Consider the following 16087-nt stretch of genomic DNA (forward strand, 5'->3'; position numbering starts at 1 on the left):
ATAACTGGAAAAAATTGTGGGGTGTGTGTATATACACACATATCTTTGTTATATTTCTAGCTGAATAGAAAAGACTCTTAGATATTCTAAGTAAGAATTCATATTAAAATACCTACTGCAAAATTACTTCCTCTAAAGCACCCCTCTATATAAACATGTTGTGGACAGAAGCTGGGGTGCAAATTTTGTGATAGGAGGTGTGGAAAGAAAGTTAAACTGAAAGTGTTAGTCACTTAGTCATGCCCGACCCTTTGTGACCCCATGGACTGTAGCCCACCAGGCTCCTCTGTCCATGGAATTCTCCTGGCAAGAATACTGGAGTGGGTTGCCATTTCCTTCTCCAGAGGATCTTCTCGGCGCAGATGAACCCAGGTCTCTTGCGTTGCAGCGGGATTCTTTACCATCTGAGCCACCAGGGGAGCCCTAAGGAGGGGTGGGGCTTCCATCTTCTCTTTATTACCTCAGTTTCACAGTGAACTGGACTCCAGTCTTCAAGACCAATGGCCTCTGAGGGTGAGTTGGCATGCAGGGCTGTCTTTCCACCACAAATGAGCTATAAATACCCAGCAAAGGATAAATTAGCATTTCCATTAAATTTGAGGCAGTAAAAAGTTATTTTCCCTAAGGAGGAGAGGGGGCTAGAGGGCACAGTCTAAAAAACAGTTGAAAAACTTCTAATCAGTTGGATGAATAAGCTGAAGTTTTACAGTCAATAAAGACATCCCCAAGCCTAACAGATGCACTCAACAAAGTCAGTAATTGCAAAGATCTGTGACACTCTTCAACAATGAAAATTCTCAATTGGATTCTCTTCATTTACAAATTTAAGAATCAAATTTGCTCCCTCAACAGTGTGGTGATCATTTTGCAACATACACAAATATCAAATCACTATTGTTGTATAACTAAAACTAATATAATGTTAATATATCAATAATATCTCAATTTAAAAATAAAAAACAGTAACATAAAAACATATTTTACTATAGTTGACAATGAACCAAGTAGCATAGTGCTCACCACCATGCTTTGAAACTTACATTTTAACATCCTTTGGAAAATTACTATTGTAGTAAAATTGTTTAGCAATATTTATTACCTAATAAACACTTCCAAATATTAATTTTCATTTAAAAAACGAATAAAATATACACTCCAAAACCCAAGTAAATGTCCTTGATTATTTCAAAATCAAGGTAGAAAATAAAAGTTGAGTGCATCTATTTCAAAATCCAACATTTGGACATTCCTGTCTGGACATTAGCCACAGGGAACAGAAGACATTTTTATTACATCAAGTTAGCATTTAAAAACTGCAATATGAAAAAATAAATAAATAAATAAAAACTGCAATATGAACTAGTCTTCTGCTCAGGGCCGTTTATTGACCTCCTAGGCACGCTGGGAACACCGAGCCCTGGGTAAGGCCCTGCACAAGGCCCTGGTGGTAGAAGATGACAAAGGCACATCTCTGTCTATGAAGACCTTCCAATTTACAACAAAGATAACAGAAATGCGTAGACAATGATACAACAAAATCCAGAACAGGAGAAGAATAAAGAATGAACTATAGCTCTGGAAGGGAGACAGCGTCTGCCCAGAAACTCTGGCAAAGGTTCATGATGGGATATATGCGGAAACATTGAGGATGCAGTTTCAAAATGAGCTACCAGAGAAGAACGCTCTGAGGCAGAGGAACTATTGTTTGGAGAGGCATGGAGAAGCAGATGTCCAGGCTGGGCACCAGGTGAAGTCTGCCTGGAAGTGGGGCATGTGCAAAAGCAAACGCGGAACGGCTGGTGAGGGCCAGGCTGTGGGGGTGGGACCTCGGTGACCAGATGAGGGGCTCCCCTCAGAGTAGCAGGTGATGAAAAATCAAGCAGAACTCTGCTACGGCAGAGCACAGGGTCACAGCGACTAGGGAAGAAGCGGCTGGGGCGGAACCATTTGAAAAGCTACCATGAAAGAGTTCAGTAGAGAGCTTGAAATGTGATGAGACCACGGAATAGGAAAGAGAGGGCAAATACAAGTTAGACTCAACAGGTCTCATCACAGACTGGCCAGGGAGAAGGAGACGGGTCACTGGAGTCAGAGGTCACAAGAAAGACAGGCCCTTGGCATAAACAGGGATTCAGGAAGACCTGGCTCAGGGAAGCCATAAACATCTTTACACACTCTACCAAACCCTTCTAAATTATCTGAATTACCATAAAATCTTCCTCTGGGTAAAATAACTGCAAAAGGTGCAAAAACATCTTGCTCAAGTTACCTCTGAATGAGCTGCTGGAAGAGGTTGAAGGTGCGGTCCCATAAGGCTTGCTTGTTTTTGGTGATGGGGTCATGTTCATAGGTGTATTTCTGTTCCAACTCCTCAAGCTTTTTAAGCTGCTGACGAACCTGCTGCAGACTCTCCGCCACTATGGTAAACCTGGGGAGGCACAAGCCACGGAGTCTTCATCAGAGACAGCCGCAAAGCAGTCTGGATTCAGAGAGTCACGGAAACCAACAAGCACTGTTTACAGACAACACGATGTTGTGATGCTATCTGCCCAGCTTTGCAGTGCAGGGAGAAACAGAGAACAAATCTTGTCTTAGTGTAAAGTGAAAAAGTGAAAGTGTTAGTTGCTCAGTCGTGTTAGTTGTTCTTTGTAACCCCATGGACTGTAGCCCCGCCAGGCTCCTCGGTCCATTGAATTTCCTAGGCAAGAATACTGGAGTGGGTAGTCATTCCCTTCTCCAGGGGATCTTCCTGACCCAAAGATGAAACCTGGGTCTCCTGCACTGCAGGCGGATTCTTTACCATCTGAGCCACCAGGAGTCATTATTTGTGAGAAAAAACTAACATGCCCTGAATGATTACAGCCCAAATAAAACGCCTCTGCACCCGCCGAGATGGACGTGAGCCGAGATGGACGTGGGCCGAGATGGACGTGGGCCGAGATGGACGTGAGCCGAGATGGGGCGGGGGAGTGGGAGCTTCTAGGGCAATGGTCCCCAACCTCTGGTTCTGATAATATGAGGTGGAGCTGATGTCATAGAAATAAAGTGCACAGTAAATGTAATGTGTTATTGAATCATCCTGAAACCATCCCCCCACCCTGTCTGTGAAAGAACTGTCTTCCAACAAACCAGCCCCTGGTGCCAAAAAGTTTGAGGACTGCTGTCTAGGAAATCTTGAACTTCAACTGAGTTATCATATAATTGGGACTTAAACGCACAGGGTAAAGGGGGCGGGGTGCAGAGGGAGGGGACACGATAAGGCAGACACTCTAGGAGGTGATGTGGCGGCAGTGAGGGGCCCCTGCAGATTTTATATCAGGGCAGTGACACTGTGCAGGGAGGAGGAAGGCGGCACCTGGAGTCAAGGCAGCAAGACAGAGGGCGGATGCAAGCCGGGTTAGGAGGAGACAAGGGAACAGGGGTTACTACGTCGCTGACCTGAAAGAGAGGCAAGGTACGTAATCTAATCATTATCAGACACTCAAAATATGTATAAACCAAGGAGGAAAGCTGCCGACTACTCTCAGGTTCCTCCATCCTGACAGTAAACCAAAGGTGATGGAGCCTCTGAGAGGTCTTGGACTGTGGAAGTCCTGGCCTGGAGTGATAAGAGCATCAACTCCCCAGTGAAAATCATCTCCTCCAGTTGGTGTTTTCAGTCCTTGAATCCAGGTCACAGCCCCAAGAGCACAGCCCGTGGGTGTGAAATGAGAGGCAGGATAACAATGGCAGGCAGGCGCGTCCCACAAGGATTCTAACCCAGTGATTCCCAATCCTGTTTGGGCCAAGGAACATGAGAAAATGCTGACAATTCTTGCACAGCACAGTGGGGGACAATGGAGGGCATTCACATCTCCACAAGAGGCTCCATGTGGCCCAAGATGATCAGAGTGAGGACCTCACCCCACTCCTGGGGGAAAAGAACAAAAACAGCAATCCAGACAGTAATCTCATGAGATCTTTGGTCCTTGGGCCCTTCAGAACTGCTCCAGGCCACCACCCAACTCCTGCCCACTGACTCTACTGCTTCCACCTGGTCTGCTCAACTCTGTCCATCCTCCCTGGGCTCTGCTAAAACCTTCGGTTCAGTTCAGTCGCTCAGCCACGTCCGACTCTTTGTGACCCCACGGACTGCAGCACGCCAGGCTTCCCTGTCCATCACCAACTCCCAGAGCTTGCTCAAATTCATGTCCATCAAGTCGGTGATGCCATCCAGTCATCTCATTCTCTGTTGTCCCCTTCTCCTCCTGCCTTCTATCTTTCCCAGCATCAGGATCTTTTCCACTGAGTTAGTTCTTCGCATCAGGTGGCCAAAGTATTGGCGTTTCAGAATCACTCCTTCCAATGAATATTCAGGACTGATTTCTTTTAGGATTGACTGGCTTGATCTCCTTGTAATCCAAGGGACTCTTAAGAGTCTTCTCCAACACCACGGTTCAAAAGCATCAATTCTTAGGTGCTCAGCTTTCTTTACAGTCCAGCTCTCACATCCATACATGATGGTTGTGAAAAACCATATGGTTTTGAAAAACCATAACTTTGACTAGATGGACCTTTGCTGGCAAAGTAATGTCTCTGCTTTTTAATATGCTATCTAGGTTGGTCATAGCTTTTCTTCCAGGGAGCAAGCATCTTTTAATTTCATGGTTGCAATCACCATCTGCAGTGATTTTTGAACCGAAGAAAATAAAGTCTCTCACTATTTCCATTGTTTCCCCATCTATTTGCCAGGAAGTGATGGGACCGGATGCCATAATCTTAGTTTTTTTAATGCTTAGTTTTAAGCTAACTTTTTCACTCTCCTCTTTCACTTTCATCAAGAGGCTCTTTAGTTCTTTGCTTTCTGCCATAAGGGTGGTATCATCTGCATATCTGAGGTTATTGATATCTCTCCCAGCAATCTTGATTCCAGCTTGTGCTTCATCCAGCCCAGGAGTTAGCACAATGCATTCTGCATGTAAGTTAAATAAGCAGAGTAACAATATACAGCCTTGATGTACTCCTTTTCCAATTTGAAGCCAGTCTGTCGTTCCATGTCTGGTTCTAACTATTGCTTCTTTACCTGTATACAGATTTCTCAGGAGGCAGGTCAGGTGGTCTGGTATTTCAGTCTCTTTCAGAATCTTCCACAGTTTGCTGTGATCCACACAAAGGCAAAGGCATTGGCGTAGTCAATAAAGCAGATGTTTTTCTGGAACTCTCTTGCTTTTTCAAAGATCCAGCAGATGTTGGCAATTTGATCTCTGGTTCCACTGCCTTTTCTAAATCCAGCTTGAACATCTGGAAGTTCATGGTTCACATATTGTTGAAGCCTGGCTTGGAGAATTTTGAGCATTACTTTGCCAGTGTATGAGATTTTGCTGATGAGTGCAGCTGTGCAGTAGTTTGATCATTCTTTGGCATTGCCTTTCTTTGGAATTGGAATGAAAACTGACCTTTTCCAGTCCTGTGGCCACTGCTGAGTTTTCCAAATTTGCTGGCATATTGAGTGCAGCATTTTCACAGCATCATCTTTTAGGATTTGAAATAGCTCAACTGGAATTCCATCACCTCCACCAGCTTCGTAGCGATGCTTCCTAAGGCCCACTTGACTTCACATTCCAGGATGACTGGCTTTAGGTGAGTGATCACACCATCATGGTTATCTGAGTCATGATCTTTTTTGCATAGTTCTTCTGTGTATTCTTGCCACCTCTTAATATCTTCTGCTTCTGTTGGGTCCATACCATTTCTGTCCTCTACTGTGCTCATCTTTGCATGAAATGTTCCCCTGGGATCTAATTTTCTTGAAGAGATCTCTAGTTATTCCCATTCTATCATTTTCCTCTATTTCCTTGCACTGATGATTGAGGAAGGTTTTCTTATCTCCTTGCTATTCTTTGGAATTCGGCATTCAAACATCCTCAGAGCAGACCAGAAATACAGGCCTTTCTGTCTCTAGTCTATCCTCAGACTTAAATACAAAAATCAGAGAAATGAATCTCTATTTAAATAAAGGGCCTGCCTGGCTCAGCAGTGTTGACTGGGAAAGTTCTGGAGTTCCCAGGACAGTACAGGAACCTCCACGACCAGGCTCCAGCCTCTTGTCTGCTCTGTTTTCCTCCTTCCGTATCTGGCATCCGACTCTCTAGCCACCCAATGTAAGAACTTTGGGCCCAGGTCCTTCCCCCACTGCTGCTTCTGTCCACACCTTTCTCCTCTCTGGCCTGTGAAGTTTTTTCCTGTTCACTCCCAAGTCAGTGCAAGGCCATTTTGTCTCCTTTATCTTTCCTGGTGACTCCTTCCTTCATCCTCCATGGACTCTGAATGGTCTCTGTTAGAACCTTGGCAATCTTTCACCAAGTAGTTATTACCACGTCCATCTCCCATCTCCCCAGTGAAAGTTCTTTGCTGGCAACAACCAAGAATCATTCACCTTGTGTTCCAGGTCCTAGCCCAGTACCTGGCATACTGCATATAATAAATATTTGCTAGATGGATGGCTGAATGAGTGGCCCACTGTTATTTCATGTAAGCCTGGAAAATGCCTCGAGCCCTTTCATTTTTAATAAAACACTGAGACTTACATTGTTAAATGTGTTGTGTGATGACCATGTCACTGGTGTGTTGGCGTAGTCAAGTGACACATCCCATAGTACGTGTCCAGCAGGGAGAGGAGTGCTCCACACCAAGCTGACCATGGCCACAGGTGTGATCAACACTGTGCTTTTCAAGTGTTTCCAGGGCAAGAAGCAGCTGGATTATGTCCAACTCCAAATGGAAGTTTTCACAGGGTCCATGCAACTAACAGCTTGAATGTTCACTCTACAAGTTTATGCAGCTCACCAATCAGCTGCCAGTCTTACCAATTTTGCAGCTGATCCAGGCAAGCATTGGGGGGCCCCCCAATACAGGCACTCTGCTGTCTCCGCTTCCACTCCACCAGTTCATCATTAATCAGGGCTTTCTGGGTAAGTTCGGTGGCATTCAACAACTCTATTATTTTGAGAACGACTTCCTAAAGGGAGAGAAAGACACACAGTGAAATAAACACATCTTTAATCATGGAATTTTATTCTTTCCTCTCAACTGGGGCGCTAAGCCAAGTGGTTATAAAAAATAATTTTTGCCTCATTTCTAAATTTCAAGTTCATTATTTACAGTCTGTGACAAAAGTACTGTGTTATTCTGGAACGTGAAATGCTACCTTTCTCTTATTGTCCAGCATTAAGTACATCTTCTGGAGTAACAACTGTTCTTGTTTCTGATCATTCTTTGCCACGCCGTTGGTTTCATGTTCTGTGAATTGGGAGAGACAGCAGATAAACAAAAATGTGAGACGACAAAACCAACTGAAGGCAAGATTCACATACATTTAGGGAAAATATGACCCAAATGCTATCTGAAGACAGGTCCAAGCTTGGTCTTCATCAACCACTATTGAACAAAACAAACAAATACCGGAACAGGACACTCTGAAACCAAGTCCTTGTTTTCAATGGCTCATGTAAATGAGAAACAGTACTGTCTGGTTCTTAAGTCACTGTCAGAATATCACCTCAATGAACATAAGGGACAAGATTAAAAACCTCAGTTTAAAACAAAATTGATACAAAGCATCTCCGTGGCTTTGAAAGAGAAGCAAACAATTTGGAAAAGTGTCATTGAGGTTTCCTTCTCTCCTATTTTTACTCACATTATTACAAATCATGTTTCCACTTTACCATGACATCCTCCAAGGACTGCTAGGGTAACAGCAGTACTCTGCTTGTCCTACACAGTGCACACTTTGAGGTTATTTTCAGTGGACATCCTGTCATCATTAAAAACAAGCAACAACAACAAAATAGAGTAAAATTGCTCTACAACAAGGGGAAAATGCTGAACTTCACCTCTACTGTGCACACAAAGAGCTGGAACATTTGAAGAAACTTCGGGGATTAGGGTGGGGAACTCCAAACACCTATCCATCTACGTCCATCAGTAGGTGAAGCACAGTAAGTAAAGTGAATAGCACACAACCAGTGGGTGTCAACGGGGGGTGATTTTGTCACCCAGAGGTCACTTGGCAACATCTGGAGACAGTTTTGAAATGGCAACCCACTCCAGTACTCTCGCCTGGAAGATCCCATGAACGGGGGAGCCTCTCAGGCTGCAGCCCACAGGGTCGCAGAGTCAGACAGGGCTGAGCGTGCGATCACACACTGGCAGCTCTACTGCTGCCCGGTGGGCCGCGGTCAGGGACGCAGCTGAACACCCTACAGTGCCCAGCTTGCTGTCATCGTCGGTTATGTCCAGCATCTACAACCCCACGGACTGCAGCCCACCAGGCTCCACTGTCCATGGTATTTCCCAGGCAAGAACACTGGAGTGAACTGCCATTTCCTTCTCCAGGGGATATTCCCAACCCAGGGATCGAACCCACATCTCCTGCATTGGCGGGCAGATTCTTTACCACTGAGCTATCCGAGTATCTCACAACGCACACAACAGTCTTCAAAATAAGGTTGTGTGTGTGCTCAGTCATGTCCGACTCTTTGCAACCCCATGGACTGTGCCCTGCCAGGATCCTCTGTCCAAGGGATTTTCCCAGCAAGAATACTAGAGTGGATTGCCATTTCCTCCTCCAGCAGAACATGGTTATCTGGCCCAAAATGTCAATAGCACTGAGGTTAAAAAACCCTGACCTGGTCATCAAGAAGTCAACACTAGTAATTAAGTCATAAAATATTTGGTAAATATGAAGGAGTACTTGCCTTTGCTAGCTAGTGTAGGCAGAAAAAATTACAGGCAATGGAAACTGCTTTAAATGTTAACTCTTACCTCTGTTCTGCAAGGTTTTGCATTTAAAGTCATATTCATCTTGCAAATCTTCTAGGGTCTTGATTTCATGTTCAATACTCTACAAGTAAAGACATAAACAAGTTTTCCACCATACTCAGAACAAAGACTTTAGGACACAGATTATTGTTTCCATAGGACCCAGAAAATCACAGATACAATCCTGCTCTCTCGAAGATGAGTAAGATTCATAAAATCCTGCTCTCTCAGAGATGAATAAGATTCATAAAATTCTAATAATGAATAATTTCTACTTAATTAATAAGTATATAATAACCATTTTAGAAAACAAAACATATGCCTATTTCTGGACAGGGCCACTTGATTTCTACTCATTTAATGAAATGTTTCCCTCAGAGGCAGCAAGGTAAAGTTGCTCCAAATAACCTGTTTGATAAAATGCCATCTGAAGCACAAAGTCAGGGTCATGCTAGCATGACCTGGAGACCCACAGGAGAGAGGGCTCCTCAACAGAAAGGCCGCTTTCACAGACATAGGTTCAGTGCAAAGCTGGACTCCTCACCCTCTCCACGCAGCCCCACAGCAGAGGGGAGTGAACATATACCACCAAGGGCACCGCTCCCGTAGGTGGTCTAGGAAGTTCTATCTTAAAGTTATTGCAGATGTTTTACTCTAATCAGAATATGTCAGAAATTTCCTTCCCTAAGATGTTTTTGTTCCCCATCCAAGCCTTGGAATAAAACAGGTGTTTGAGGAAGACTACGTTCATCCTGGGCTTCTATGTAACCCCAGGAACATGCCAATTTAAGAAGTGAAGCCATAAAGGGCAACTTTGAGCAGCAACAGCTTGTTCACTGAATGATGGGGCAAAGTCCACAGTTACCGCATGACCTTCCAAGGAAGGAGAAGATAAGCTCCACGTTTGGAAGTTATACTGCGGGCCATAAATATCTATCTGCTCATTGGCTGCATCAACTTGTTTACTTAGAGACTGGAATTTGGGGGAAACTTTTCTTCTCAACTACTTAAAAAACTGAAACCAGTTACAATGTTTACACTAGGGCAACTGAAGCTTTTATCCCCCCTATAAGAAGCTACAGAGAATATGTGTACACTTCTTCAGTGCTCACCATAACTTTGTCTTTCACGTTTCTGACTTTGCCGTCAAGCTCCTTCTGTTTGTCTAACATCACAGTGCTCTGAATATTCCCGGACTGCGCCTGTAACGGAAGGCACGTGGTTAGCAGCCATGACTTCCTCTCTTGTATTTACCTGCTGGTTAAGCGCCAAAGTCAAGTCTATATCCCATGCCCCGCCTAACTCTCAGACCTTCCAGAAGCTCCCACAGGCCTCCCACATGAGCGTGCAAAAGAAAAGCTCAGTTCTCAAGGCCCTGGAAAGTGCTGGCAAACTGTGAACAAGCCTATAGAAAGACTAGGCTCAGTTCACATCTAAACTAAACAAATAGTGTATCTAGAATTTTCCATTAGTTCATACAGTCGCCTGCGACCACACAGGAATTTATTTGAGGGTTTCTCAAATGCTGTAGAGAAGATTATTCTTATTTACCCTGTCCTTATTTCTCTCAAAGTCATGCAATTCAGTGTGGTCACCAGACCAGCATCATCTTACCACCTGGGAGCTTGTTGGAAATACAGAATCTCAGGTCCTAATTTGATCACTGAATCAGAAACCCCATTTGGACAAGATTCCAGATAATTGAGAGGCATATCAAAATTGTACAGAGAAAGAGAAAGACAAATATCACAAGATATTGTTTGTGGATATGTGGAATCTAAAATAATGATCTGATACCCCCAGACATCCAGGACTGTCCCCCAAGGCCCAAGAGAGCCTTGCTTCTCTTGGTCACAGCTGAACAGTCCACTAACCTCCTCCGAAGGGGTCACTGATAACTCAGTGTCCTCTGACGGGCTTAAAATAAATCAAAAGCCTACAAGCCTTCCAAACCCAAGAGATGGGGCTGACCTGGCAGAGCAGGAATCACCTCCTTCACTTTCTAGTGCTGCCTCGGGGCCAAATGTGAGGAGGGAAAGGTTTAGGTATCCCAAGGTGAACAGTCTACTCTCCTGCCCGTCTGCTCTTGGCTGACCACTCAAGCCCATCTGAGATACAGAGTGGCCCACTGCATAATGCTGTTACAATGAAAAAATCCACATGATAATCAAAATTTCCTGCTGAGAGTCTCCCAGGTACAGGCCATACTGAAGAAGGCACCCCTCTCTCAGAGGCAGCAATGTGGCCGGCTTTTCCTCTTGACACTTCTGTTCACTAGGATGAATGAGCCAACGTAAGCTTGCAACCGATAATATCTATCTTTAAATGCTTACTGCAGCAAGGAGCTTTCAGTGTGACAGGAGCTAAACACCCAGGGAGGCAGCAATCACAAGGACTGGGCAAATGCTCAAAAAGTGCATGGAAAATGACATATTCACTGTCTCTACGTAAACTCTCTCTCTCCACCCCACCTCCCAATCTCACAGCTCACTTTATTAGTTATTTCTTAGAGAAATGGACATAGGAAGCATTCCACTGTGTATTATGACCTTCTTCCCTGATAATGGAATGATCTCAGCCACAACAACTCAAACCACAGTGGTTTCACTGTCTGCTGGGTTGTTCCCACCACCCCATCAATGAGAGGCATGAATAAATGCCACGGTAACTTCAAAAAACTGAACCCTGATCACCAGGAAGGTCTGTATTAGGATTAGTAAAATCACGATTTAAAAAATCTTGGTTATGGTATAACTGACTCATTCACTGTTTGGATGTCTTAGATACCTAACGGATATCTCAGTACCATTCAAAACAAAGCTGCTGATTTCCCTATCAACCCATTCTTTCCCAAAACCTACTGTGTCCTGCCAAAACTCTACTCCTGTCTCTTTCCTATCTTCCCCAGCTTAATAAGCAGTATCTCCAAGTAACCCAAGTCACAAATCACAGTTATCCTAGACTCTTTGCTGCTTCTCACTTCCACATCAGATCCTTCAATGTAAGCCGTTTTGGTACCACGTGCAGAACATAACGGAATCTGCCCATGTCGTCCCACCTCCACCGACTGCGCCTCGACTCACCTACTTCCCCTCTGCTCCCTCAGTCTGTTGCAAGAGCCCGCTAGCCATCTGCTGCTTCCTTTCCTACCGTGGCACTTCAGAGATGATGCCTGACCCTGACCTAAAGAAATAACCCAGCACTCCACTACTGTCCACATTGTATCATGCTTTATTATCGTCACAGCGACTATCACAACCTGAAAAGGTTTTTCAAACCTAGAATGACTTCTACTATAATAGGGTCCTTTCTCAAAGTCTGGGTCTGTAACATCTTGATACTTATTTTTCCCCACTTCTTGGGGGCAATAAAATTAGAGAGCTAGTCACCACTGCCTTGAAACAGGGCCTCAATAATACTTGCTGGATGACTGAATGAATGTTTATTGCTTTATTATCCTTTATGTTCAATTAGGAAAAAAGTACCTGGCTGATTCTCTGGGCATGATCCAAGATCTTTCTTTCCTCCTTCAGACAGTTACAGATGATCATAGACATCAGTATTGGGTCTTCCTGAAAATTATCCTAGACATGGGTTGTTAGAATAAGAGTAAATTAATCTTCAGAATGTTTAAACCACTGTATATCATACACTGAAATGAGTTTGTTCATCCTTCACTTACTAAATCCTATATGAGCTATTTTTTGGTAACATCAAAATATTCTTTTCGCATATTATGACTAAAACTGCTTCAACTGTCCAACTAACTGCAGGTTCCTAAATTACTTCTTGATTAAAAAAACAAGTATTTTTGTATACAGTTCCTGCAATATTTTTCATTTTTGTTGCTCTTGGGCCCAGTTCTCTTATTACAATCCTGAGACAATGAAAATGATACAAAAGTTATCCAGATTATTCCTCAATTAATCTGATGGTCTCTGCTTTCAATCAGACCAAAGACACTCTTCAGTTTTTCTGCTTTCTTGTCAAAGGTAGTTTGCAAAGTACTGCAACTGTGCCTCTCTTTATAACAGGTATAATTAAGTCAACTCTGTAGGAGAAGAAATTTATGTAAAGTTAATCTGGCTTTCCCATTCACTAGTATTATAAAATCATACATATGTTCACAGAGGGGGGAAAAAAGGTTCTAATTAAGTTGAACAGTCTGGTTGTGAGGAATAAAACAAGAAATTGACAGTACTCACCTCCATTAAAACAGAACAATTCCATTAATACAGAAGTAAAATGGTTATCAGGTTTATGGGGTGCTGAAAGCACTTATGAAGAACTCCTAAAACTCTTGACGTATACTCTCTCCTGCCTGCAACACCCTTTCACTTTTTCTTCCAAGGGAGGGCAACTCCAGCAGAAGCAAGGCAAGGTGGGGTCCAGCTCCAGTTTACCACCTCATTCCTGGGCCTCAGAGACATCAAACCTTTCTGGACTTACTCTTCATCTGTCTACTAAGCACTCAGACTGGACTCATCACTAAAGTTCCTTTGAGCTTTAACATGTTACTACAGCTCACTGCTCTTAACATATAACCCTTTTTCTTAATGACTTAAATATCAACAACTTTAAATAAGATTATAGCACCGAATTTCTCTCAGAACTACTTATGCCTAAGTGATAGCCTGAAGCTTGAAAATTCCTTATGTTTACAAAATGAATTGATATTTTATTTTACTTCTGCTATACAGTATTAGCCACATAAAGGCAGTTTATTGATAGTCTCTGTAATTTCCTAAATACCAATGAGAATGTACTCAATAATATTTGCTGAATGAAAAACCTCTCTTACGTAAACATGGAAGCATTTCAACTAAAACACAAAACGAAGGTCATACCTGAAGGTTACGCTTGCTTTTCCTTATGTTATGTTGCAATAAAAAATTATTCTCCAAAGAAAAGCGACTGTATTGATCATCCAGCTGTGATAGCAGGTCATGAAAACGGATGGTGGCAAATGAAACATCGTTGGCAGCATGCTCCCTAGGAGGGTCAAAATGCACACATTTCATTTAGATACTACTTCCTTCGTGGCACAGTTGGTAAAGAATCCGCCTGCAATGTGAGAGACCTGGGTTCGATCCCTGGGTTGGAAGATCCCCTGGAGAAGGGAAAGGCTACCCACTCCAGTATTCTGGTCTGGAGAATTCCATGGACTGTGTAGTCCATGGGGTTCAAAGAGTCGGACACAACTGAGTGATTTTTATCTTTAAACCAACAAAATAAACACTGTTTTCCATAATGAAATGATTAAAAATAACTTAAAAGTGTTTTCCTGGCTTTTAGTCCCTTCTTTTGAAGCTGACAGTGCTTTTAGCAGCAGGGAGTATAGTATTTCTATTATATAACATTAACATGAACAATTCTAGTATGCCAAGCTGGTGCATAAAGCTATCAATGGTGATTATCTCTGGAGTCAAAAAATCAACAGGAGCCTTCACTTTCTATGTCAAATACTTTCAGAACATTTAAAATATTTGAAATGAGCTAAACAATAAATTTTAAAACAGAACATTTATCAGTTTTAAGAGCTATTTCCTTAACTGCATTACTTTATACTTCTCATAAGTGTTCTACAACGACTTGGCTTTAACTTACCTCTTTCTATAACCTGGATCCTAGCTTGGAAAATAATTTGTATCAGCATCATGTAACTTGTTCAAAGTATTTAGGAGGATGTGTAATTAAATTGGAAAGTACATAAAATTAATGACTAATGCATTTAGCTTTCTAGAGACATATGACATTTTTCAAGTCAACACTCTTTTTTTGCAACAGATAATCCCAACGGCTACTGATGAGATTCATCTGCTAGTCAGTGTAGTTCCAAGTCATTCAGTCAACAAGTTATTTTAAAAGTGTAGAAAAACTCCTCCTTTTATCAGATGAGTTTTCCTTACCAGTCTTGCTTTTCTAGCCACTGTGCCAGATATTGTCTGATTTCCATGGGAAAACTGTCATCATAGAGCTGGTGAACCTGCTCCAGGTATTTGGACTCAAGCTGCTGAAGCTCATACCACTGGGACATCCTATAGGGCAAGAGAGCACAGATCACAAATGGAAGCCCACAGCTCCAAAGAAAGCATGTCTAGCATTGTGCTTCTTCTAAATATCCTGCTCAATCAAAAACATAATTTGTCTCAAATATACTTTTAAAATAGATGTCTATATTCCAAAACCTGTTCTGTTTTTTCATTTGGGGCCAATATTCCTTTCTTCCCCATAAAATACACGTTCAGGTCTTTGCTCAAGTGCTAATGTATCAGGCAAGCCTTCTTTGGCCACCTTATTTAAACTGACACTACCTCTCACCCCAGAAAACACTATCCCTCCTCCTTGATGTACTTTTCTCCATCGCCCTTAACCACCATCTGACCTAGGACATATTTTCCTTTTTATTTTGATTAGTGCCTGTTTTTCCCACGGAAGGGAATGATTTGTCCGGGATAGTGGTAGTGCGAGGTGGGGGAAGGCTGTTCACTGAAGTATCTCCAGAACAGTGCTGGGCATATAGTAGGTGTTCATATGCCTTTAAAATGAATCTTCACTTTTATTAATAAGTGGGAAACACTCTTTGCTTTAAGATAAATTGTAAAAACTTTCCCCAAAACTGCTCTTAGAAATTATAAAACATTTGTAATTTAATTCAAAGGACTTTAAACTGGTATTCTATATGATTCACATGATTAAAATGAATTACTTCTGTTATATATCTTTTAAAAGAGATATTTTGTTCTTGGTCTACTGCACACAACAAAGTAGCACAAAATTCTTACATCTCAGTAATAATTTTTAAAGACTGAAACTACATTGTTAAATGCAATTTGAAAAGATAAAGTAATACTATCTCTTTAGATAACTGTAAATCAACTTTTATATAGTAACCCTGAAGATTAAAAATTAAAACGAAAATCTGATTTAAGGAAGTCTGAACATCCATCAGGAAAATGAAAAGCCTCCCTTCATCATAGTGTAAATTAGGACTTATCAGATTGGCCAAAAGTTTCGTTCAGATTTTTGCAACCCAATATATCAGTGCACAGCTGACAATACTCTGAGCAAATGTAAGTGAATCTTGTTCTACTAGGCCTGAGAAAGGGCTCTGGATTTTCAAGCAGGGCATGGAAGAACATATGCACACTTGCTGGCAAGCACATGTGTGCAGCCATGAAGTCATGTCTGCTTCACAAATTTCCCTCCAAAAGAAGGTAAGCATACGGTGGGGCCACAAAAGTAACCATCACAAAACATCAGTACAAGTGAACCCAAGCGAACCTCT

At 42.4% G+C, this 16087-nt stretch overlaps 1 protein-coding gene across 1 annotated transcript in view; it reads right to left on the reverse strand.

The window, feature by feature from the left end:
- STAT1 (signal transducer and activator of transcription 1) overlaps window positions 1-16087 on the reverse strand; it is a 39528-nt gene that overhangs the window by 21442 nt on the left and 1999 nt on the right. Inside the window, exons 3-11 of the mRNA XM_020901509.2 lie at window positions 14709-14837; window positions 13647-13791; window positions 12285-12383; window positions 9912-10001; window positions 8803-8881; window positions 7187-7278; window positions 6846-6997; window positions 2270-2428; window positions 461-553 (exon numbers count right to left, since the gene is read on the reverse strand). Coding sequence (XP_020757168.1) covers window positions 461-553; window positions 2270-2428; window positions 6846-6997; window positions 7187-7278; window positions 8803-8881; window positions 9912-10001; window positions 12285-12383; window positions 13647-13791; window positions 14709-14836 — 1037 coding nt within the window. The 5' untranslated portion in view covers window position 14837. The remainder of the gene's footprint in view (window positions 1-460; window positions 554-2269; window positions 2429-6845; window positions 6998-7186; window positions 7279-8802; window positions 8882-9911; window positions 10002-12284; window positions 12384-13646; window positions 13792-14708; window positions 14838-16087) is intronic.

The sequence above is a fragment of the Odocoileus virginianus genome, chromosome 30 (genome assembly GCF_023699985.2).
Source record: "Odocoileus virginianus isolate 20LAN1187 ecotype Illinois chromosome 30, Ovbor_1.2, whole genome shotgun sequence".
In the NCBI taxonomy this organism is placed as follows: Eukaryota; Metazoa; Chordata; class Mammalia; order Artiodactyla; family Cervidae; genus Odocoileus; species Odocoileus virginianus.